Source organism: Sorex fumeus, unplaced genomic scaffold, assembly GCF_029834395.1.
Source record: "Sorex fumeus unplaced genomic scaffold, SorFum_2.1 ptg000122l, whole genome shotgun sequence".
Taxonomy (NCBI): Eukaryota; Metazoa; Chordata; class Mammalia; order Eulipotyphla; family Soricidae; genus Sorex; species Sorex fumeus.
In genome coordinates, this window is record NW_026606179.1 from 50,205,848 (window position 1) to 50,230,249 (window position 24,402).

A 24,402-nucleotide genomic window follows, 5' to 3' on the forward strand; every position below is an offset into this window, starting at 1 on the left:
CCAGGCCACAGCAAACAGGAGTGAAGGAACCATTTGCCATGGAAATCAGGGAGCTCGAGAGCCCCACGCCCACCTACCACCTCATTCCCGAGGCCAACCAGACCCAGAAGGAAGGCGTCAAGATGGCATCTGAAGGCATGTCCAAAGGCACCTCCGAAACCATGCAGCTGAAGAAGGAGATCTCGCTGCTGAGTGGCATCAGCCTGGTGGTGGGCAACATGATTGGCTCAGGGATCTTCGTCTCCCCCAAGGGGGTGCTGGTGTACACTACCTCCTACGGCTTGTCCCTGATCGTCTGGGTGATTGGCGGGCTTTTCTCTGTTGTGGGTGCCCTTTGCTATGCTGAGCTGGGGACCACCATCACCAAGTCTGGAGCCAGCTACGCTTACATTCTCGAGGCCTTTGGCGGCTTCATTGCCTTCATCCGACTGTGGGCCTCACTGCTCATCATCGAGCCCACCAGCCAGGCTGTTATCGCCATCACCTTTGCCAACTACATCGTCCAGCCCATGTTCCCCACCTGTGACCCTCCATACCTGGCCTGTCGGCTCCTGGCTGCCGCTTGCATATGTAAGTGAGGGGGCCTTGTTGGAGACAATGCTTGGCTGAGGGGGTTACTAATGGGACCTTATATTTGTTTGTTTTTTGTTTTGTTTGTTTGTTTGTTTGTTTTGGCTTTTTGGGTCACACCCTGGCGATGCACAGGAGTTACTCCTGGCACTATACTCAGGAATTTTCTCCTGGGGGGGGGGGGGGTGATCATCAGTTACTCCTGGCACTGTACTCAGGAATTTTCTCCTGGGGGGGGGGTGATCATCTGGGATGCTTGGAATTGAACTCGGGTTGGCCGTGTGCAGGGCAAACGCCCTACCCACTGTACTATTGCTCCAGCCCCTCATACCTTAAATTTAAACAGAAGGATTTTCCTCTTTTGGTGGGGGGAAGAAGCATTTTAGCTTTTCATAAAAGTAATTTCCCCAGGGGCTGGAGCAATAGCACAGCGGGTAGGGTGTTTGCCTTGCACGTGGCCGACCCGGGTTCAATTCCCAGCATCCCATATGGTCCCCTGAGCACCGCCAGGGCTTATTCCTGAGTGCAGAGGCAGGAGTAACCCCAGTGCATCACCAGGTGTGACCCAATAAGCAAAATAAATAAATAAATAAAAAAAAGTGATTTCCCCAGGGCCAGGGAGAGAGTGCATCCTTGGGAGCCTTGGGTTTGAACCTCCATGCCTCAGGGTTGCCTCCCAGCCCCAAGCGTGGCAGTGATCCCTGCTGGGTTTGGCCCCCACACCAAAGAATTGAAAGTAATTCTCCCAAAGGCATTTGATCCTGAGAGGTGGGGGGAGGGGCAGCTGAATCTGCGTGTGGCTCTGCCTGGCAGCCGCTCAGCGCTTGGCGCTCTCTGTTGTGTTTCTCAGTCTCTGCAGCAGGTTCCTGCATGTCTTGGACTAGTCTTGTGAGGGATGGTGATTGGAGTCAACAACATGAGTTATAAATCGTTTTTTTTTTTTTTTTTTGAGAGGTTGCCAGGATTCAATTCCAGGGCAGCCATCCCCTCCACTCTGAGCCCTCTCCCTAACCCTTGCAATTTAACCCAGGAAGCCTTTGTTCTGTTGATCAAAAAAGAGAAAGTTCAGACTGGGGAGGTCACTCAGTAGGCGGGAGCACACACTTTGCATGTGGGGGGGGGAGGCTCGGGTTCGATCCCTGCGCCCCCTCCAGGAGGAGCTGCCAAGCTTTCCACTGGGAGTAATCCCTGAGCACTGCTGTTGTGGCCCCAAGGCTAAAGCAATGAAAAGAAAACAAAGCTTTCTTACGTCCCAGCTTTTTATCTGAAGCCCATCAGCGAGGAAACCACCTTCTGTAGAGTGGAGGTCCCAGGCGTCACCCCCTGGCCCACAGAGCTCCACACCATCCTGCTCCTTCTAGCCGGTGTCAGCAGCAGGCACCACCCAGTAGTGACATATCCGCCCCCTACCCCCCTCCTGTTGGTGTGCGAACTTCTTTACACTGAGCAGGTTTGGCCTTTGACCAGCGTGAGGAACGTCTTCTGCTCCATACTCCGGCCTCTGAAAATAGGACCTGAGAGATCCTGTGAATCTCTTTATTTTCCCTTTTCTCTTCTTCACCAGAGAGATTGCTGTGACTTCACTTGGTCCTGTAGCACTAGCATCTTGGCTGAGGAGAGGCCCAGCATCCTGTGTTGCTTAGCTCTGTGCTGCCAGAAGCACTTAATTATACTGTGTGCTTTCTGAATCTCAGCTTGCAAAAGCTTTGGCAGTGTATGTCGTTTATCCACAGTGTTAAAAATAGACCGAATGTACCTTGGAGTTAGCACTGAAGATACAGCGCCCTGAGCCTTCTAGCTCTAACAGTTTATTGAAGACAAATCTGAGTGGGAACTCCTCCAGAGATGAGGCTGGGAGGAGCGAAGGAGCTCTGCAGGGTTTGGGGACCTCTGGCCTGACTTGAGTTATCTAAAAAAGGGAATACTTTTGGTTGTCGTTGTTTCCTTTTCGGGCCACACCTGGCGATGCTCAGGATTTACTCTTTTTTTTTCTTTTTGGGTCACACCCGGCGATGCTCAGGGGTTAATCCTGGCTCATGCACTCAGGAATCACTCCTGGCGGTGCTCGGGGGACCATATGGGATGCTGGGAATCGAACCTGGGTCGACCATGTTGGCTGCGTGCAAGGCAAACGCCCTACCTGCTGTGCTATCGCTCCAGCCCCAGGATTTACTCTTTCCCCCCCCCTGCTTTGGCTTCTTTGGTCACACGGGGGTACCCAAGGGTTACTCCTAGCTCTACACTCAGGAATTATTCCTGGCAGTGCTTGAGAGATCATATGTGATGCTGGGGATTGAAGCTGGGTTGGCTACGAGCATGGCAAACATCCTACCTGCTGTATTATCCCTCTACCCATCAGGGTTTACTCTTGGTTCTGCACTCAGGAACCACTCCTGGCAGTGCTCAGCATCCATATGGGTTGCCAGGGATCAAACCCAGGTCCAGTGCATGCAAGGCAAGTGCCCTTCCCACAGTGCTGTCTCTCTAGCCCCATTAAAGGGTGACTTTGTATAGATCTTCACTGTCACTGTCACTGTCCTCTCATTGTTCATCGATTTGCTAGAGCGGGCCCAGTAACATCTCCATTGTGACAATTGTTACTGTGTTTGGCATATCGAATATGTCACGGGTAGCTTGCCAGGCTTTGCCGTGCAGGCGAGATACTCTCGGTAGCTTGCCAGGCTCTCCGAGCGGGGTGGAGGAATCGAACTCTGGTCGGCCATGTTGGCCTCTTGCAAGGCAAACACCCTACCCGCTGTGCTATAAATTTGCACTTGCGGATTTTTATGAAATCTTTTTTTGTTTTCATTCTTTCTGACTTTTCCCATTGTTTTGGGGTCAAGGAATCCTATCCTATGCCAGTGATGATCTTCATTGGAGGAAAGTCCCAGGAGGGTTTCTTTAAAATATAAAGTTGTAGTATCTCCTGGCCTCATTAATTCAAATAAACTATTACTGCAGTACTCTGGACCTAAGTTTTTCAAACCCTGAAGCCTTGATATTTCCATAATGCAAGTCTGAGAGTGGGATCTTCAGGAGGCCAGCCTGAAAAGCCTTTATGGGGCTCCCTTTGGACCTGAGTTCCCTTTGGACACACTATGTCCTTGCCTCCTCTCCTACCCTCTCCAGCTGGCTAAGTGTGGGAACAGCCCTCACAACTACCAGATGTGGCCCAGAAACAAACAAAAAAATGACTTCATTGGTGTCTTCCATTATTTCTCTGAAATAGGCTCTTCTCCCTGCCAGCCCTGCCTGAGGATACTCTGTCTAGTACAACATAAGGGTTTTTTTGTTTTGTTTTTGTTTTGGGGTCACCTCAGGATGTACTCCTGGTCCTGCACTTAGGGATCATTCTGCAGGGATTCCTAGGATTGAACCCCATTGGCTACATGCAAGGCAAGTGTTTTACCTGCTGCACTGTCACTCCAGTCCCCCATAAAGATTTTTGTTTTGTTTTAGCTTTTTGGGCCATACCCGGCGATACCCAGGGGTTACTCCTGACTCTGCACTCAGGAATTACTCCTGGCAGTGCTCGGGGGTCCATACGGGATGCTGGGAATCGAACCTGGTCTGCTGCGTGCAAGGTAAATGTCCTACCGGCTGTACTACTACCCCAGACCCAAAAATTTAGTCTTGAAATGGAAATATTAGAGGGGTGCAGGTGGTTGGTTGGGAGACTATCTAAAAAATCGTCATAACCCTGCCGGAGTAGAAAGTTTCAGTTCCGACATAGCAGGCAAGGAGAATGCTCATAGGGCCCCATAGCGGGCACTGCCGGTCCCCTGGGTGCCACTTGGATCGAACATCCTTGATGTGTGGTAAAATGAAAAAATCCATCATAGAAATAAAGGCACAGGTCATCTCCAGAACCAGTTCTAGGGCTCAGTGGGCTGGGGCTCATGCATTGCATGTAGGAGCATGTGGGAACTGGTTCAGTTCCCAGTGCTGCATGGTCCCCTGAAAACTGCCAGGAGCTGCTAGAGTGGGGAGTAACCCCTGAGCCACCGCTGGGTGTGGGTGGCCCCAAAACAAACAATCCGTCAGAGGCCTGCTCACAGTTGAGATTCTGGACCCTCTCCGCCCAGGGTTTGTTTGGTAAGGCTGACAGTGAAGAGGAAAAGGAAAGGGAGGGAGGCTGCCAAGGGAGATTCGAGAAACACAGTTTAATGTGTCTTGAGCAGGGTTCTGGAAAGGAAGGATAAACTCCCCTGTTTTGACCAGTTGTTCTATGTATAGATGACAATTTTTTTTTTCTTTCTGTGCAATTTAATTTTATTATTTTTTAAAAATTTACTGTTTTGGGGCTGGAGTGATAGTACAGGGGGTAGGGCCTTGCACCCAGCTGACCCGGGTTTGATTCCCAGCATCCCATATGGTCCCCCGAGCACTGCCAAGGAGTAATTCCTGAGTGCAAAGCCAGGAGTAACCCCTGTGCATTGCCAGGTGTGACCCAAAAAGCAAAAAAAAAAAATTGTTTTATTGAATCACTGGGAAATACACAGTTACAAAAATTGTTCATGTTTGGGATTCAGTCATAATGTTCCAGCACTCGTCCCTTCACCGGCGTACATTTCCAACCACCAATGTCCCCATTTTCCTTCCTGTCATTGCTGCCCTCCCCTTCCCAACCTCCCCATCCCCAACACAGCCTGCCTGTTTTTTTTTGTTTGTTTGTTCTTATGCCACACTCACTATTCTCAGGGCTTACTCCTGGCTCTGTATTCAGGGACCATATGGGGTACCAGAGATCATAGGGCGTTCGCCTTACAAGCGGCCAACATGGCCGACCCGAGTTCGATTCCTCCGCCCCTCTCGGAGAGCCCGGCAAGCTACTGAGAGTATTCGATATGCCAAACACAGTAACAACAAAGTCTCCAATGGAGACGTTACTGGGCCCGCTCGAGCAAATCGACGATCAACGGGAGGGCCTTTACTTTACTTTTACACTGTGTGTCAGACCAGTGCCCCTCCTGCTCTTGCCCAACTCCCTGGTAGCTTTCTTATTCTGGCATTGATAGCCCCTAAGGAGGACAGGGTTTTGGCTATAGCTGCTCAAATTCCCTGTACTCTGTGTAGTTTGGGAATTTTTATAATAGGACTAAATGTATAGAGACATATGCTTGAGAAGAAAGAATTTTTTTTTCTTTTTGGGTCACACCCGGCGATGCACAGGGTTACTCCTGGCTCATGCACTCAGGAATTACTCCTGGCAGTGATCAGGGGACCACATGCGATGTCGAGAATCGAACCCTGGTCAGCTGCATGCAAGGCAAACGCCCTACCCGCGGTGCTATCACTCCAGCCCCAACAAGGTTTTTTTTTTATGTTTTTAATTTTTTGGGGGGGATTTTGGGCCATACCCGGAAGTGCTCAGGGCTTCTAATTCTGCATTTCGAGGTCACTCCTGGCTCTGTGCTCAGACACTCCTGGTAGTCTTGGGGGATCATCTAGGGTGTCAGAGGCTGAACCTGGGTCAGCCTCGTTCCAGGGAATGGCCCTACCTGCTTTATATTTGCTCCGGCTTCAAAAGGGCTCTTTAGAAAGGCATTTACATTACATCTTCATTTACATCCCATGACATAACTCCTTAACTTCCCCTGAACTGTTGTAGAACATGTTTCACCTCCCCCTACTCGCCTGTGCCAGGGATCCAACCCAGGACCACACACTTGCAAGGCCAGGGCTCTCCCACCCAGCGACACCCCTGACTTTGTTTTTCTCCTAATAAACTTCTACTTGTTTTTATCTCCTCCCACCTTGTTCTCTAAGACTTGCACGCCTGTGACCTTGACTGCCCCCTAGTACCAGGCTGCCTGTGGGTGGGAGGGACTGGAAGGGCTCCTTCCCCTCCCTAGGCCAGGAAGGGAGCTATGACACTGGGTAAAACTCGAGTTCCAGCTTCAGGTTACCAGGCAGCCGCTCACAGGAGTATGAGAGGAGACGTTCAGTCTGAGGTGCATGTTTTATTCATGGTTCATTTGGTTTTCAAGCAGCTGAAAGCCAGAAGCAGGGTGACCCAAACAAACGTTGACATGTTTCTTCCATGTCAGAAGTCTCAGTGTGGGATTGAGGGGAATGACTTCCTGTTTCTTCAGGGAGCCAGGTTCCTTCCTGCTGTTTACCTACCAGGAGACTGAAAAATGGAAACGTTGTCTATTTTATTGATTTTTTGATTTTGGCCATACCTACCTGCTGGTGCTCAGGGGCTCCTGAGTTGTGCTCAGGCAGTGCTCAGGGAGGATCAACTGGTTTTGGGGATTAAACCAGAGAGATTAGGGCGGGTCTCCCTCAAGCATGTGTACTGGCCCTTTGAGCTGTCTCCCTAGTCCCGGGGAAAGGGTGACATTATTAGTCATGATTCCAGCTAAAACTTTTGTTTGTTTTGGAACCACACCCTGTAGTGCTCAGAGCTTATTCTAGCTCTATGCTCAGGGATCAGTCCTGAGGGCTAGGGGTTCCATATGGGGTGCCAGGGATTGTACCCAGGATTGCTGATTGCAAAGCAAGCACCCTACCCTCTGTACTATCTCTCCGACCCCTAAAACTTTGATTGCTGAGGAAAAATGAAAGAGGACTTGCCGCAGAGGATTTGGGGCCTTGTTTCTCTTTGGCATTGGGTCTGATTCTGGAGCTTCTGGGTGTGTCTTTCTCAGCAATTGTTCCCCAGGGCAGTGGAAGACCTCGTTGGGGGCCTCATTCGTAGGCACACGCAGGGCACAAGCAAACCGCTTCTCTGGGGAGCAGCTGGTGTTTTCACTGTGGTAGTAGACATGAAGCCCCTGGACCCCCGGCCCAGGCTTGTGTCCGTGGTCAGCTAAATGGGGCCAGCAGTTCTGGGAGTCTCAGAGGGCGGAGAGCAAGTGGTGAAACGCTGTTTCTTAAGTAGAATCGAGCAAACAGTCCAGAGACTTGGCTTCTCCTCAGTAAACTGTTTTCGGAGCTCTCTGTTCTCTGGCAGTAATAAGATGAAGCAAGCAAGCCTCCTGGACGGCTTTTAGGGTGGTGCTTGCTCTCAGCAAACCGCTTGGCCACGGGCCTGAAATTTTGTGCTCCAGGCCCTTGACTCACCTCCTCTTCTGGGCCACCCATCTACTGGCTGCTCATCACTAATTCGTAATTTTTTTTTTCTGTTTGGGGGCCACACCCGGTGGTGTTCAGCGCTCACTCCCTATCATGCTTGGGGGAACCGTGTGGTATCGGGCACCAAAACCAGGGCTCCTGCATGCACAGTGGAGACTCAGCCTGCTGAACCATCCCTCTCGGGCCCAGTTTTATGGCCAAGTGTCACATGGTCCCAGTGATCACACATCACTTATGCAAGGCGAGCACCCTACTGCTGGCCCTGGCAAAGGGGTCCTTCAGGGACTGCCACTGGGCTGCCTGGAGACATAGGGTTCCCACGGGGTACAGTGTTCACTCTCTGCTCCTGCGCATAAGGAGCAAGCCTGGGGGATAGCTGTGGTGTGGGGGGAAGGAAGGGAGGAGGAGAGAGGGTGGTGGGCGGGCGTGGGGCTGCAGACAAGCTGGAGGAGAACCTTGTGGAACATTCTCCGTGGCCCCTGGGTCCGTGTCTTGGTTTCTTTTGGGTCTGTGTTTAGGGGCCCACACTAGTGGTGCTTAATAGTCCCTGAGCTTTGCTGGGGTGGAGGTCTCCTCCCTGTCCCTTGTCCCCTTCTATCCGTCTCCTTGTCTATTTCTACATATTTCTCCATCCTTTTTTTTTTCTCACAAGCCACAGAGCCCTTTATTTCTGCTTTTTGTAGTAGCGCTTCTGTCCTTCACCTTCTTGTCTTGTTGTTGTTCCTGTTACAGAATTCTGCAGAAGGCTCGGCCTTGCCGTGGCCCCAATGTGGTGGCTCTTAGGTAGAGCCAGTCTCTTGCTAATGACTGTTCCTGGCAACAGCTCAGTAATGGCACTAGCATTTGGACAGATGCGCTGTGACGGGGAACGAGCAGTTCCCAAGAAGGGACCCAGAGGGCAGCTCATGTTATGCTTATAGTATAGTCCGGAACCTGAGGATTACTCGGGATTGTTGACTAGCTAATTGTAGGTGGGGTGATCTGGGCTTAGCTCCACACAGTGAACTGCGATTAGCAGGTGGGATCTTGAGGGCTCTCGCCAGCAGCAGCGTTCCTTTGACTTTTTTTCCACCTTGATCTTTAGGAGAGGAAGAGGTACTGGCCACACCATCTCCCTGACTGACTAATGAGCACTGAGTCATTTGCCACTGTATTGAGTGATAGTCCTTTAATGGGAGTGGGGGACACACTCAGCCATGTTCAGGGGTTACTCCTGGCTCTGCTCTCAGGAATTACTCCTGGCACTGCTCAGGGGACCATATGGGATGCTGGGGATTGAATCTGTGTTGGCCACATGCAAGGCAAGTGCTCTATCCACTGTACTTTCTCTCTGTCCGTGAGAGTGGTAGTTCTTGAAGTGTCCTGTAACCTGTTGGGCTTCCCACAGTCTTGCAGCCTGTACCAGGAACTCTTTTCCATCTGCCAGGAGAATTGTAGGTATTTCCTCTGATTGCCTGGCCTGCAGTTTAGTGGGTGTTATCAACCATGTGATCCCAATGTCAGTTCCTACCTTTGCTTGACGATATACTTTGAAAATATGTTGTTCGCTTAAGACAGCAATATGCTTTTGTTTCCCTCCGAAAGTCTGTTCTTGGGGTAGCATCACTCCGGTGCTTGGCAACAGGCACGCAGCTGTGTTCTGAGGTTTAGATGCCATAGAGCTCCCGGGAGAGGCCTAGAGAGGGCTCAGTTGAGGGGCCGCTGGCATATCTGGGAAAGTGGAGATTAAGCTCCGCCTTGGCAGTGGGAGCCCCTGTGGGCTGAGGAGGAGAAGGAGGAGGAAAGGAGCTGATTTTGCTTGTGTCTACCTGGCACTAATGAGAGTGACTGAAGGAGACAGTACAAAACAGGTAGGAGTCGGCAGAGGTGATCTGGGGAATGAGCCAAGTAGATTTTGTAAGAACATTTGAAATTCACATAAAATTTGTGCTTTTTCTTTGTTTGATTTTGTCGTGGGTCACACCTGGAAGTGCTCAGGGCTTCCTCCTGGCTCTCAGCTCAGGGATTTCTCTTGCTGGGTTCAGGGGACCACATGGGGAGCTTGGACTCAGTCTAGGTTGGCTGCATGCAAGGAAAACACCCTCCTCACCGTGCCTGCTACAGCCCCTATGGAAGGTTAGAAGAATTGCTGTGGAACCCTCCAGTAGATGATCTTCTGTCTTTCTCCATGCATCAGCACAGCTTCTGTGTAGCAGGGTAAAGTATGGAGTGATAGCACAGCAGGTAGGGCATTTGCCTTACACATGGCCAACCCGGGTTCGAGTCCTCTGCCCCTCTCAGAGAGCCCGGCAAGCTACTGAGAGTATCCCGCCCGAATGCAGAGCCTGGCAAGCTACTCATGACATATTCGATATGCCAGACACAGTAACAACAAGTCTCACAATGGAGACGTTACAGGTGCCCACTCGAGCAAATGGATGAACAACGGGAGGACAGTGCTACTGTGCTAATAAGTGTGATGGTGGTACCCAGAAGGCCCAAGCGGTTGAGAATGTGTTGTGGAGGTATGAGACCTTGAGTTCAAGCCCTGGTATTGTACCCAAGGAAAGGTGTGTGACCCTCAGCAGGGCCCAGAGACCCGGAGCTGAGAGAAGAACTGGAGCCTGACATGAGCGTGGGAGCCCCACATGTACTGGCCTCTGTGGGCTCGCGGGGAAGTGAGGTGTGGGCAGGAATGGGAGCGGGAGATCCATGCCGTTCATATGAGCTCACAGATAGCAGTCAGGCAACTTAAGTTTCTACATGTACAACATTGAGATGGGTGGTCGTCATAACAATTATTTATGAGGGGGCTGGAGCAATAGCACAGCGGGTAAGGCATTTGCCTTGCACATGGCCGACTCAGGTTCAATTCCCAGCATCCCATATGGTCCCCTGAGCACTGCCAGGAGTCATTCCTGAGTGCAGAGCTGGGAGTAACCCTCGAGCATCAGCAGGTGTGACCCCAAAAGAAAAAAAATTGTTTATGAGGATGTTTGTAAAATCTTCAGGCATAGGACCGACTTTTTTCTTTTTTTCTATTTAATCCAAAACTGTGTTTCTGATTCCTGTGTTGTCACCTGCGGTCAAGTTTACCTTAGCTGTTGAAGGATGTTTCTCATCCTGACTGTTTGGGGCCAAGGTGAACTTGTGGGGTCTTGTCAGCTTTGGAACCTTGGATGTCTGATATAGGAGAGAGAATAAATCCGCCATTCCTGGGCTCGGGGAATTCCCACAGATGGTTCAGGCTACCTGAAAGGATGAATGCGTGTATCTTGTCCATAGAGCTGGGACACTCATGAGAGCTCTTGCATGGGGCCAGGGCATCCATTTGCCTGTTCTGATCTGGTTGGTCGACTGCCCCTTTGCCATAGGTGGAAAGGAAACCTTCCAGCAGGGAGGTTGGCCTCTGCATCCTCAGCTCATGCCTGCCAGTGACTTTGTGGTTTTCCTCCTAGGTCTGCTGACATTTGTGAACTGTGCCTACGTCAAGTGGGGCACGCGGGTTCAAGACGCGTTCACTTATGCCAAGGTGCTAGCGCTCATTGCCATCATTGTCATGGGCCTTGTTAAACTGTGCCAGGGTAAGAAGGGCCCCAGGTGGGAAGGAGAGTGGGTGACTCCAGGACGTCCTCTGGGGTCTCAGAGGAGGAAGTGGGGTTTCCTTTAGCTTGACTGTTCATGCTCGACTGTCTGGGAGGGCTTGAGCTCAGCTCCAGTTGAATGGGAGTCAGCCCCGCCCTGGCGGATGGGAGCCTTGCAGAAGCTGGCCGAGGGCCTTGGAGCTCTTGGAACTTTGGTCACACATAATTAGTTCAGAAATGGAAGCAGTGGGGCTCCTGTTTTTGGTCTGTGACTGCCAGGTAACAAGTAGAAGACTTGATCCTCCTTAACAGGAGTGGGAGATGGACTGTAGTGAGATTATGGTGGGTATTATTATTGCCTTGCAGCTGACCCGGGTCTGACCCCTGGTCCCACATATGGTTTCCCAAACACTGCCAGGAGTGATCCTTGAGCACAGAGCCAGGAGAAATCCCTGAGCACAGCCAGGTGTGGCCCAAAAATTAAACACACACACACACACACACACACACACACACACATATATAAAACCCCGAAGACTCCGTAATCCCTGGCCTATCTCTCTGGCCCTATAGCAGTCTTTTTTTTTTCCCTCAATTTTTTTAACCAAGGCACCATGATTTATAGAATTACTTACAGTTGCCTAGTTTTAGGCTTACATACAATGACCCAATATCAATTTCATCACCAATGTCAACTTCCCTCCACCAACCACCAATGCCCCCAGTATCCCTCCCATCCCCAGCTTGCCTCCTTGACAAGCACTTTTTAAGTTTTGTCTTTTTAGTTTGGATCTCATGCTTTAAGCTCTGTTAGTTCTATGGCTCAGCTCAGTCTTTGTCTTGTTGAAAAATTTCTATAAGAGGCATCTGGGTGCTCCTCTCAGCTTTAAAATTTTTTTTTTGGTGGGAATAGATCCCGGAGCCTCATGTATGCCAAGCATCTGCTCTTCTGAGCGAGGTCTCTGCTCCCTCCTTTTGCTCTGGTTAAGCCTGGTCTCTGCAGCCTCTCTGGAAGGTGACAAGTGTTGCATCTCCAAGAGTGAAAGTGATCCAGGGGCTGGAGCGATAGCACAGCGGATAGGGCGTTTGCCTTGCATGCGACCAACCTGAGTTCGATTCCCAGCATCCCATATGGTCCCCTGAGCACCGCCGGGAGTAATACCTGAGTGCATGAACCAGGAGTAATCCCTGTGCATTGCCGGGTGTGATCCAAAAAGAAAAAAAAAAAGAGTGAAAGTGATCCAAACCTACCCCAGGCTCTGTGAGACTTAAGGAAAGAAACTCACTTCCTGTGTAGGCTGTGGTTTCCTGTGGTATATAGCCGCTGCCAGGGTGTAGGTAAGAGAGAATGAGCGTTCTCTCCGTGACAAGAGAAGCCCTTTGATCAGAGTGTGAATTGTCTGGGTCGACAGGGCCCACACGAAGTTCTGGAGTGTTAATAGAAAATGACACCTGAGGCTGGACAGAGAGAGAGCTCAGTGTTCTGAGTACACACTTGGCATGCGAAGACCCACATTTGATCCCCAGCACCTCATGGGCCCTTGAGTACCTTCAGGTGTGCCCCCTAGAGGCCAATGCCAAAAAGACACCTTTGTGTGCAACAAGGTTCTGAAAATTGGAAGACCTGCAACCTGCTTGAGATCATTAGGAGGAAATGGGAATTTATTAGGACTTCGGAAAGGTGGCACAGAGATTGTCTGTTTTTTGTATTTTTGTTTTTGGGTCACCCTGGCAATGCACAGGGGTTACTCCTGGCTCATGCACTCAGGAATTACTACTGGTACTCCTGGCGGTGCTCGGGGGACCATATGGGAGGCTGGGAATGGAACACCGGTCGGCTGTGTACGAGGCAAATGCTCTATCCGCTGTGCTATCGCTCCAGCTCCCGATTGTCTGATTTTCCTGGATGAATTTGAACTTTTTTTTTTAATTGTTTTTGGGCCACACCCAGTGATGCCCAGGGCTGACTCCTGGCTCTGTACTCAGGGATCACTGCTGGTGGGGTTCAGGGGACCTTATGGGGTGCTAGAAATTGAACATGAGTCTGCTGTTGCAAGGCAAGCCCCTACCTGCTATACTATTGCCCCAGCCCAGTGAGCATGACCGTTAGTGGTGGGGGTAGGGAGGGCGATTGAAGTGCAGGAACTGTGGTGGTGGTTCTTTTGGTGTAAAATTATGTTTTTTTTTTCTTTCCCCGCCCTCTTTTTTATCTTCTTTTCTTTACCCTTTTCTTTTCTCTTTTTCTTCCAATCCTCTCATCCTCTCTCTTACTGCCTCTCTCCCTCCCCTTCCATATCTTTCATCTCTCTTCCTCCTTCCCCTTTTCCCTCCGTTTGTCACCACAGGAAAATCTGAGCACTTTCAGGACGCCTTTGAAGGTTCCTCCTGGAGTTTAGGAAACCTTTCCCTCGCCCTCTACTCTGCCCTGTTCTCTTACTCAGGTTGGGACACCCTTAATTTTGTAACAGAAGAAATCAAAAACCCAGAAAGGTAAAGGCGGGATTACACGGTCGCCCCCCAACTTGGCTGGAACTCCTGCAGTAGTGAGCATGCTTGTCCTCCTCCACGCCCCTCCGTCTGCCTCTCACCCCTTCTTCTCCAGCTCCGAGGGGCTTGGGGATGGGATGGAGTGAGTGGGAAAACCACGATGCCCTGGCCTCACCCTCTCCTGGAGCACCCCAGACCCACGTGGAGGAGAGGTCCTGTAGGCGGCAGTGGCCGACCCAGGACTCCGAGTCCTGGGGACACAGAAGTTTGTTCTGCCTGCCTCCAATCCCTAGGGACCTCGCCCCTTCAGCAGTGGGACCCTTGGGCCTACTGTGGTGAGGAGCAAATACTGCTCCCAAGCTGTCCTCATCAAGAAGGGGTCTCCCCCTCTCCTTCCCGTAGAAAGAGCCCAGGGCCAGGAGGTACCCAACCCGCCCATACCACAGGGGGACCTGGAGCCTGCTTAAAAGGCCCAGATGAACCGTTAAGTGTCAGAAAAACCCTGGGGTGCACTTGGGCCTCTGGGAGGGGTTGGTGCCAGGGAGTCTCACTTGTCTTCACAGAAACCTGCCCCTGGCCATTGGGATTTCCATGCCCATCGTGATGCTCATCTACATCCTGACCAACGTGGCCTACTACACAGTGCTGAACATGTCAGAAGTCCTAGGCAGTGACGCGGTGGCTGTGGTGAGTCTCTTGGGATCCCCATTTGCCCGTTATCTTATGATTCCAGTTGGCTTCAATCCTCTCTGGTCCAGCTCTGAGTGGACCACCCAGCAGTGTTGGTTGGTTTTGACCTGAAAGCAGAGGCGGGAGACTCAAGAAACCCTACTCTTTGCTGAGTGTCCTTGTGTGCTCTGCCCCTAGACTTTTGCAGACAGGACATTTGGCATGTTCAGCTGGACCATCCCTATCGCCGTGGCTCTGTCCTGCTTTGGGGGCCTCAACGCGTCTATCTTTGCTTCATCAAGGTACTGTGGTTCTGATGACCCTCCCGAAGTATCTAGTTCTCCAAGGCCCCTGGCGAACCCTAGGCTTCCCTTTTTATTTCTCCCTTTCTTGGAAATGCAGGGTGTGTGTGTGTGTGTGTGTGTGTGTGTGTGTGTGTGTGTGTGTATGTATGTACGCATGCGTGCGTGCTTGTGTAAGTATGTGTACATGTGTGCTTGCAGGGTGTGTGTGTGTGTGTGTGTGTGCGCCTTCGTGCTTATATGAATGTGTGTACATGTGTGCTTGTGTTCCTGTGTATGTTTGGCAGACACTTGCATGCTGCTGGCCTACATTTCCTTTCAAGGTGAAGCCATATTGGTTAGAGGTCATGGGAGGGAAGACAGCTGCCAGGAGCCAGCCTCCAGCCTCCCCGGGGTCCTGCTGCAGCCTCGGTTCCCATGTTCAGAAAATGAGCCCCAGGGCCTTGCTGAGACCCAGGTACCAGGGCAGACGACTCTGCCCTGTCTCCACAGAGGCTGGCACGACTCCTGCTCTGCTCAGGAGTAAGCTGAGTACTGCTGAGTATGCCCAAAATACTGAAACAAGGGGCCCGGGAAATAGTGCAAAGAGCTAGAGTGTGTTTTGCATGTAGGAACATGTGGTTTGATCCTTGGCATATGATGGCCTCCAAGCACTGAGCCAGCGGTAGCCCCGCACCTGGCATCACCCAGAAGAGAATCGGGATCTGCCTTGTGAAGGGAGAGTGAAATATGATCTAGCACGCAGTTACTCCGCCTCTGGGAGCTGCCTCACTTTTCTTTATTACCCATCTGACTATCCTGGCTTTGAACTAAAGAAACTTTCACTTTTCTTTGACACGTTATTTCCTTGCACATCTCTTTCACCACATTTCTCCTTTACCAAATATACGTTGTTGTTTTGTGTTTTGGGCTATCTCCAGTGGTGCTCAAGGGTCACGCGTGGCAGAGCCTATGAGGTTTTGGGGATAGAATCCCTGGTCTGTCGTGTACAAGGCAAGTTCCTTATCTTCTGTACAATCACTCTGGCCCCCCAAGTACAAATTATTAACCCGGGAGCCAGTGCCAACATCTGCCCAGTGGCACTTTTCCAGTTGACGTCAACTCCCACGCTCCACCTGGGTGGCCCACAAGATTCTCTAACTCAGCGTGCTCTCTGCATGTGCTTTGTCTCCAGTTGTATGTTGTGCTACATCAGTCTTTTGCTTGGCATCTAGATTTTTCCTGATGTCCAGATGCTTTTTTTTTTTTTTTTTTGCTTTTTGGGTCATACCTGGCGATGCACAGGAGTTACTCCTGGTTTATGCACTCAGGAATTACTCCTGGCAGTGCTTGGGGGACCATATGGGATGCTGGGAATCGAACTTAGGTCAGCTGCGTGCAAGACAAACGCCCTACCTGCTGTGCTATTGCTCCAGCCCCTCCAGATGCTTTTTTAAAAATTTACTTATGAGAGGGACTGGAGCAATAGCACAGCAGGTAGGGCATTTGCCTTGCATGGGGCTGACCGGGGTTCGAGTCCTAGCATCCCTTATGGTCCCCCGAGCAGCACCAGAAGTAATTTCTGAGTGCACAGCCAGGAGTAACCCCTGTGCATCGCTGGGTGTGACCCAAAAAGAAGAAATTTATTTTTGGGGCAGTGCCAGGGATTGAACCCAGGACCTCGTATGCTAGGTGAGTACCTCCTCTCAGCTGCAGCCTCTGCTTTTCTTGCTCAACTGTGCATCAGTTTGCATGTGCACATTTAATTTGACTGAGGTTACCACATCTTTCTTTTTTTGTCCAGCCAGGGTGCTAAGAGCCTCAGCCCCTTTTGTGGACCATTGTCGTGGACAGCTCTTTTTTTTGCCTTCCTCCTGGCATCCTAGTCTCCTTTGCCCCAGTGTGGCCTCCATGATGCCCCAGTCTCTAGCGAATCCTGTCAGGCCCCGACTTTGAAGCCATAGCTGGTTCTCGTGTTCCTTATTGTTTCCTGGCAAGGCCTGTTCCCTCACAGCTCTTACCCTATACGCAGGCATTTTGAACCATCCTTTTTTGGGTTTGTCATGCTGGTACCCTCATCTAGCCACTCACTTCTGGCAAATTCTATTTTTTAAAGCACTGCACTGTCCTCCCGTTGTTCATCAATTCATTCGAGCAGGCACCAGTAACGTCTCACAACAAATTGTGAGACTTGTTGTTACTGTTTTTGGCATATTGAATACGTCACGGGGAGCTTGCCAGGCTTTGCCGCGTGGGCGAGAGACTCTCGGTAGCTTGCTGGCCTCTCCGAGAGGGGCGGAGGAATCGAACCCGGGTTGGTCGCATGCAAGGCAAACATCCTACCTGCTGTGCTATTGCTCCAGCTCCCATTTTTTTTTAAAAGCATTTTAAAATAGATTTTTTTAATTGAATCACTGTGAGATAGACCCTTACAAAGCAGTTCGTGATTAGGTTTATCATAAAGTGTTCCAACACTCATTTCTCCACCAGTGTGCATTGCATTTCCTAGCACCAGTGTCCCCAGATTCCCTCCTACCCTGCCTCTATGGCAGGCTCTCTCTCTCTCTCTCTCTCTCTCTCTCTCTCTCTCTCTCTCACACACACACACACACACACACACACACTCTCTGTCTCTTCTCCCTCTCCCTCTCTCCCACCCTCTCTTTTCTTCTCCCTCTTCCCCTCCTTCCTTCCCTCCCTTCCTCCCTTTTAGGCATTGTGCTTCAATACAGTTAGAGGAGAGGAGGCCTGGCCAATGGTTGGAATCTACCACAAGTGTGTGGGGTGGAGGGTAGGTAAGAGAGAGAAGGGACCAGTATGACAAAAACTCCGACTTTCTTTCCAGACGTGGCCCTCTCTTGGGTAATGCTGTTGACCCCAGTGTGCCCTGGACTTGCTGACTTACCTGGGGCGCGTTTCCTCTCTAGGTGCCAAAGGAAGTCTGGGTCGTGCCACTGACTCCTTGCCCTGCCCCGAATCCCAGGGCCACAGGGGAGACAGGGAGGGCACAGCAGAGGAAGGACTGCGTTTTGTTTTTAAAGCCATTGTGGTAATGCAATTAGGCGGCAGCAGAATCAGAGGTCCCCTGGGGGAATAGATGGGTGCCATTGAGTAGCGGCAGGGTGAAGCATCCTTTGGTTGATGGTGAGGAATAAGTGTTTCTGGAAATGGGTGTCTGTGGACGATGCAGTGTTTCATAGCTTGGGCATTCCTGGATCACAGTCAGGCACCCTTGGTGGAGGGGATATATCCGTGAGGGGGCAGGTTGGCCTGGCATGCTGGAGAACATGGGATGCCTGCAAGATGGCCCCATCAGGGAGTGGCTGCGTGGCGGGGTCAAAGGGTCCTGCTGACCTAGTTCTCATGTTCCAGGTTGTTCTTCGTGGGCTCCCGTGAAGGCCACCTCCCAGACCTTCTGTCCATGATCAATATCGAGCGCTTCACGCCTATTCCCGCTTTACTGTTCAATGTGAGCTATGCCGGGTGCCGTGGGGGTCGGGGCCTGTCTAGAAAGTCCCCTGCCAGTTTAATGAGGAGACTTCTGGACATACTTACGAGCCCCTGAGTGCTTGCTCTCCCTTCCCTCCCAGCAGTGCTCAGGCGGCCTGGGACCACTTCTGGCAACCCTTCGCCTGAATGTGGGTGTGCTGGGTCAGTGCTTGGGCCTAACCGTGCAGTGCTCAGGCCCAGTGATGCTCAGGGTCACCACCGCCGCCTGAGCAACACTGGCAGTTGCTGGGCAGGGAACTTGTGTCCCAGTATACATGTCCCCAGTGTCTCGGTGTTTATTTATTTGGAGGTGACCTCATGCTCAGGGTTTATTCCTTCTGGCGCTGTGCTCAGGAATCACTCCTAGCAGTGCTCAGGGAACAATTTGGGCTGTTTGGGATCAAACCTGGGTCAGCCATGTGCAAGGGATGCCCCTACCCACTGTATTATAACTTTAGCCTTGTGTGTTTATTTTTCTTAGAATTAAACTGATATACTTATAGAGGTGAAAAGCATAGTCAAATCAGAGAGGGCAAGCTACAAAGGGATATAAAAATAGATACGAGGGCCGGAGCAATAGCACAGCGGGGAGGGCGTTTGTTTGCCTTGCACGCGGCCGACCCAGGTTCGATCCCCGGCATCCCATATGGTCCCCTGAGCACCGCCAGCAGTAATTCCTGAGTGCAGAGCCAGGAATAACCCCTGAGCATTGCTGGGTGTGACCCAAAAAGAAAAAAAAATAGATATGAGACCTCACTGGGCTGGAGCAATAGCACAGCAGGTATGGCGTTTGCCTTGCACGCAGCCGACTCAGCTGACCCGGGTTCAATTCCTCCGCCCCTTGTGGAGAGCCTGGCAAGCTACTGAGAGTATCTCGCCCATGCAGCAAAGCCTGGCAAGCTACCCATGACATATTCGATATGCCAAACACAGTAACAACAAAGTCTCCAATGGAGACGTTACTGGGCCCGCTTGAGCAAATCGATGAACTACGGGAGGACAGTGCTACAGTGCTATGAGACTTAATCTCTTTTTGTTTGGGGCCACACCCAGCAGTGTTCAGGGTTGACTCTTGGCTTTGTGCTCAGGGTCATTCCTGGTGGGGTTCAGGGGACCCTATGGAGTGCCAGTCATCGAATAGGGGTCATCTGTGTGCAAGACAAGTGCCCTGTCCACTGTACTCTCTCTCTAGCCCTTTAATCATTGTTTCTCAAGGGTGGGCTGGGGGCCTCACCTCGTGGCCAAGACCTACTCCTGCTGGAGTGAGCTGCAAGCAAGGCGCGTGCCTTAACTCCTATATTATCTTTCTGATTCAATCATCTTTGATTTTACTGTCTTTTTCTCATTCCAGATGCTCTTTTTTCCTCTTTAATTAAATCATATTAAAAAGTCATGTCAGTTGTACACCATTTACCCTTGGGGCTTTTATTTCTAACACAGACATCAATTTACATACAGTGGATGGCAGTGAACAAAATTCAGTTAATCTAACATGTTAATAAATTATGGAAATATTCTGGCAGAGGAAAGAATCCTAAAGAATGGCTATCATTTCCTAGTTTGCACTGAAGCTTTTTTAATTCTTGTAGGGGGTGGTTTGGGCCAACTCCGGCAGCGTTCAGGGTTTGTTCCTGGCTCGGAGCTCAGGGTTCACTTGTTGTGACTTGGGGGACCAAATGTCGTGCTGGAATAAACCCAGGTCTCAGCTGTGTGCAAGACAAGCGCCCCACCGACTGTATAATCTCTCTAGCTCTGCATGAAAGTGTTAACAGGGGCTAGGCACTTGCCTTGCATGCATCTGACCTGTTCTGTTCCCAGCTGTCATATATGTTCCTCTGAGCACAGTGCCAGGAGTAGCCTTTGAGCACCCATGGGTGTGTCCCAAACGCCCCTGCCCTCCCCCACTCCCCAGACAAAAGTACTAAATCTGTAATGACTCAACAGAGAACCCAAGAAAGGCCTTTCTCTAAGATTTGGAAAAGAGCTCATTTTTCTTGTCATTTAGTTGTGTGTGTGTGTGTTTAGATTTTGGGCTACGCCCTGTGATGCTCAGGGGGTCACTCGTCAGTGCTAAGGGAACAGCATGAAGTGCCAGTGCTCCACCAGGGGTGGGTCAGCTACATGCAAGACAAGGTCCCTGCTAACCCGTGCACTCTGTCCAGTCCCATCTGTGTTGGCTTTTTGGGTCACACCCTGCGATGCTCAGGGTTACTCCTGGCTCTGCACTCAGCAGTCATTTGCCACCTTTTGGCACCCAGTCCTCCTCCTGAGTGACCACTTCCGTCTATCGTTGTCTTACTGGTCCCTTCCCTGACCTACCCTCCCACCCCCCACCCCCACAAGTGGCAAGCTTCCTGCTAAGGACCAGTTCTCCTGCTTCTATTGCCTTCAGCCGTTAGTTATTCTCCTACTATATTTCTTTATATCCCGCATACGAGAGGTATCATTCTCTTTCCGACTCATTTCATCCAGCATGGCAGCAAATTGCATGACTTTATCTTGACTTACAGCTGAGTCGAATTCTGTTGTATAGATGTCCCATAGTTCCTTTATCCAGTGATCTGTTCTTGGACACTTGTGTTGTTTCTAGATTCTGGTTATTGCAAATAGTGCTGCAATAAACATAAGAGTGCAGATGTCTTTCCTGCATTGTGTTTTGGGGTCCTTGGGGTTTACTTTCAGGAGTGGAATTGCTGGGTCATTTGAGGAAATCTGATCTTATCTCAGGTTGCATTTACTTTTTGTTTTTGTGTTGCACCCAGAATTTCTCTGTGGTAATTTCCAGTGGTGCTCAGGACAAGGAGGGTGCCAGGGATTGAACCTGAGGCGCCCACATGGAGGCCATGTGCTCCAACCCTTTGAGCCCTTTCCCCAGCCTCTCTCAGGTTTTGTTTTTTGTTTGTTTGTTTTTCATGCAAGAAAGTTTTTATTGGAACTTATTTAGAAAGATGTGAGAGGAGAGAGAGAGAAGTGCATGTTTGAGAGAGAACACAGGCTTGAAGAGCAAGCTTCTCTTGGGGCCCACACCTGGCAGTGCTTCAGGGACCATATGGGATGCCGGGGATCGAACCCTGGTTGTTCAAATGCAAGGCCAACACACCCTACCCACTAAAATGTCTCTCCAGACCCTCTCTCAGGTTGTTGACCCTCACCCTGTCCCCATCTTGTAGGACTCTGCCATTCCAGAGGGCAAATCTGTCATACTTCTCTCCCCAGGGATACCCATTAATTTTTCTGAGCTGTATTTTTTTGGGGGGACGGGTCTAACTCCTGGCTCTGCACTCAAGGGCCACTCCTGGTGGGCTCTGGGGACTATATGGGGGTCCCGGATCAGCTGCATGCAAGGCAAACATCTTAATCATTTTGTACCCCCTTGATCCCCCAATTTCATTGGTGGTGGGGACCCAGTTGTAACGGCTTCCCGTGGGCAGTTGTGTGATTCGTGATATGCTGAAAAGGCATCTGGTTTCTTAGAGGGTTTTTGGGTGCTGTGAGTGAGACAGGTCTTGAAAGAAGAGGGAGCTGCCACTGTGAGGGTCCCTTATTACTGAAGAGTGGGGGGCCCTGGGGGAGCCTGGTGCTGACGCTGCCCACTGAGCCTCCCTCCCACTTTCCCTGCAGTGCACCATGGCGCTCCTCTACCTCACTGTGGAAGATGTTTTCTTGCTCATCAACTACTTCAGCTTCAGCTACTGGTTCTTCGTGGGCCTGTCTGTCTTTGGGCAGCTCTACCTCCGCTGGAAGCAGCCGGAGCGGCCGCGGCCTCTGAAGGTGAGTGAGGGCGTCTGAGCACGAGGGTGGGCCAGCTGCCCGCGCACCCTTCTTCCCGTCCGCCTTTACCGTCTGGCTCCTGTTCCCTTTCAGCTCAGCCTGTTTTTCCCCATCGTGTTCTGCATATGCTCCGTGTTTCTGGTGACGGTGCCGCTCTTCAGTGACACCATCAATTCTTTCATCGGCATCGGGATCGCCCTTTCCGGGATCCCTTGCTTCTTCTTGGGTGTTTACCTGCCAGAGTCCCGGAGGCCACTCTTAGTTCGGAATATCTTGGGTGAGCTTTTATTTTGCCATTGCTTACTGGTTGAGTGTATATGTGAATGTGTGTGTGTGTGTGTGTGTGTGTGTGTGTGTGTGTGTGTGTATGAGTGTGTATGAGTACTTGTGTGTGTGAGTGTATGTGTTGAGTACGTGTGTGTGTGCGTGTGCATGCCTGTGCATGTGTCACCACTTCATGTGAGGTAGAGGTGGTGGCTAGATTTTTCCCCCAGACTAGTGATGTGCTGGAGGCCACAGGGCCGGGCTGCCTTCCCATGGCTCCTCTCCTTCCGGGAAGGAAGGAGTGTCTGGTTGTTCTCAAATCCGATATTTATCATGATCATTTAGTTCTTGACATGATCATTTAATTCTCATTTGGGTCCTATTTTGGAATGAAAATGCTGCCTTTAGAAAGTCAGTCCATTAGGGAAGGTGGCAGAGTGTGGGGTGAAGTGGAGTGACAAGGGGCCAAGTCTGGCTTAGGCTACCTAAACAGGTGGGGTCGGAGCCACAGATGTGATCTACTCAGTGTTTTTGATTTGCTAAATTCTGTTCTTCTCCCTTTTCATCTAGGGAGTGTCACCAGAGTCACGCAGAAGCTTTGTTTTTGTGTCCTGACAGACCTAGATAAAGATGAAGAGGAAAAGATGATAATTGAGAGGAAAACTGACTAGCTGCCAGAGGTGATACCCCCGAGGCCTGGCAGGCTGGCTGATGTGGCTTCCGCCACCAGGATCCAGTGACAAGATCATGTGGGCCTCACCCTCTTGTACTAAAGGAGCCTGTTTGCCTGCATTATGTAGTGAGGCTCGGGGCCGATGGCGTACTCGGTGGTCACTCTCCTTGGTAAGCTGTTAGAAAGGACTTCGGAGGGTGCTGATGTACATGGCTGTTGGCTTCTGTTCCCGGGGGTAGATGCAGTCCTTATGCTTATTTGCTGAGCTGCAGTTGGAGAAGTAGTGGGTGGCCGGTGTTTCTGATTGTGGAAGCCTGACTCCCTATAGAGGAATTATTTTCTGGGTTTCTCTGACTAGGTCTGAGCACTTGACCTTAGAAACCCAAGATGCTACCATGTCCTCTGCTGACTCCAAATCCCTCCGGGGAAGAGGGTTGTATCCCATATTTATTCATATTAGCCCAGAAAAGCAATTCTAGCAAAGCACTGGGTGTCTGTTCATCTACAGAATGTGATAGGCTGATGATTGTTCTCTTTGATTTTGGGGCACACCTAGCTGTGCTCAGGAGTCACTCTGGGCAGTGCTCAGGGGACTGTATGTGATGCCGGGGATTGAACCCAGCTGTGTGCAAGGCAAGTGCCTTATGTGCTGAACTCTCTGGCCCCGATGACTGTGTTAAAATTAAGTACTCAAAACTGAATTTCTCTGCCTTTAGATTTTCTCTGTGTGGCAGTAAGCTAGACACTGACCAGAATTTTTCTTCTTGGTTTTAGCAAAATATTTAGCTGAATCTCACCTGCAAAGGTGAACTTTAGATTTTCACTCATGTCTCAGCTTTCTCTTAGAATATAGATCTCATTACAAGCACAAGGCTTAGTAAGGACAAAATGAACAAATTTGTGAGTCAGAAACCTGATCGTTTGAATAATCCTTTATTTTTTACCTGAGATTATGTCTTTGTTCTAATTGATAAAGTAAATTGCCTGGTTTCTGGTATAAACTTTAGATGAAGGCAGAAACTTGCCTAGAATCCAGGTGGATCAACTCAGTTCTTTCAGCCAATGACTCATTAACCCCAAATACCAAATAGCTTGTCCTCTCTGGATGGACCACAGTGAAGGGCTGCTTTGCAGAGCCATTCAAGCCCTTCTTGGTGCTAGAAGTAGTCATTTTCTTTTTTGGCGAACCTCACAACAGGTTGCATTCGTCTCTTCTATCCCTGACTCCTGGGCTGTTTACATTCGGAATTGCCTTGGTGTGAACTTTCTGTCAGTGAGCTCTGTTGGGGCTGCAGTCTCAGGAAGAGCTCAGGACTTGTGGGGATTTACATTTTCTCCCTGTAGAGAGCAGGGAAGACTCTGGGAAATGCTGCTTCAGCCTGGATCTGACTCCTCAACATGCAAGATTAAAAACAACCAATGTGGATGCGTAAGCCCCTGCTTTGGTACCCAGTCAGGCCAGCCAAAGCAGCGGTTTTGGGCTGATGATGTTCCCTTGTGTGCAGAGTGACTGCTCTGGATTGTATAAGTGATGCCCCTGGACAGTCGCCATGAT

The 24,402-nt window shown here is 50.5% G+C and overlaps 1 protein-coding gene across 1 annotated transcript; it reads left to right on the top strand.

Moving 5' to 3' along the window:
- SLC7A6 (solute carrier family 7 member 6) lies at positions 1-22,991 on the top strand. The gene is made up of 9 exons (XM_056136292.1): positions 1-570; positions 11,088-11,213; positions 13,559-13,703; positions 14,264-14,387; positions 14,568-14,671; positions 18,023-18,119; positions 21,761-21,910; positions 22,004-22,187; positions 22,745-22,991. Exons 1-9 carry the CDS (start codon positions 39-41, stop codon positions 22,843-22,845), a joined length of 1,563 nt encoding a protein of 520 aa, XP_055992267.1. The 5' UTR covers positions 1-38; the 3' UTR covers positions 22,846-22,991.
- The last annotated feature ends 1,411 nt before the right edge of the window (positions 22,992-24,402 follow it).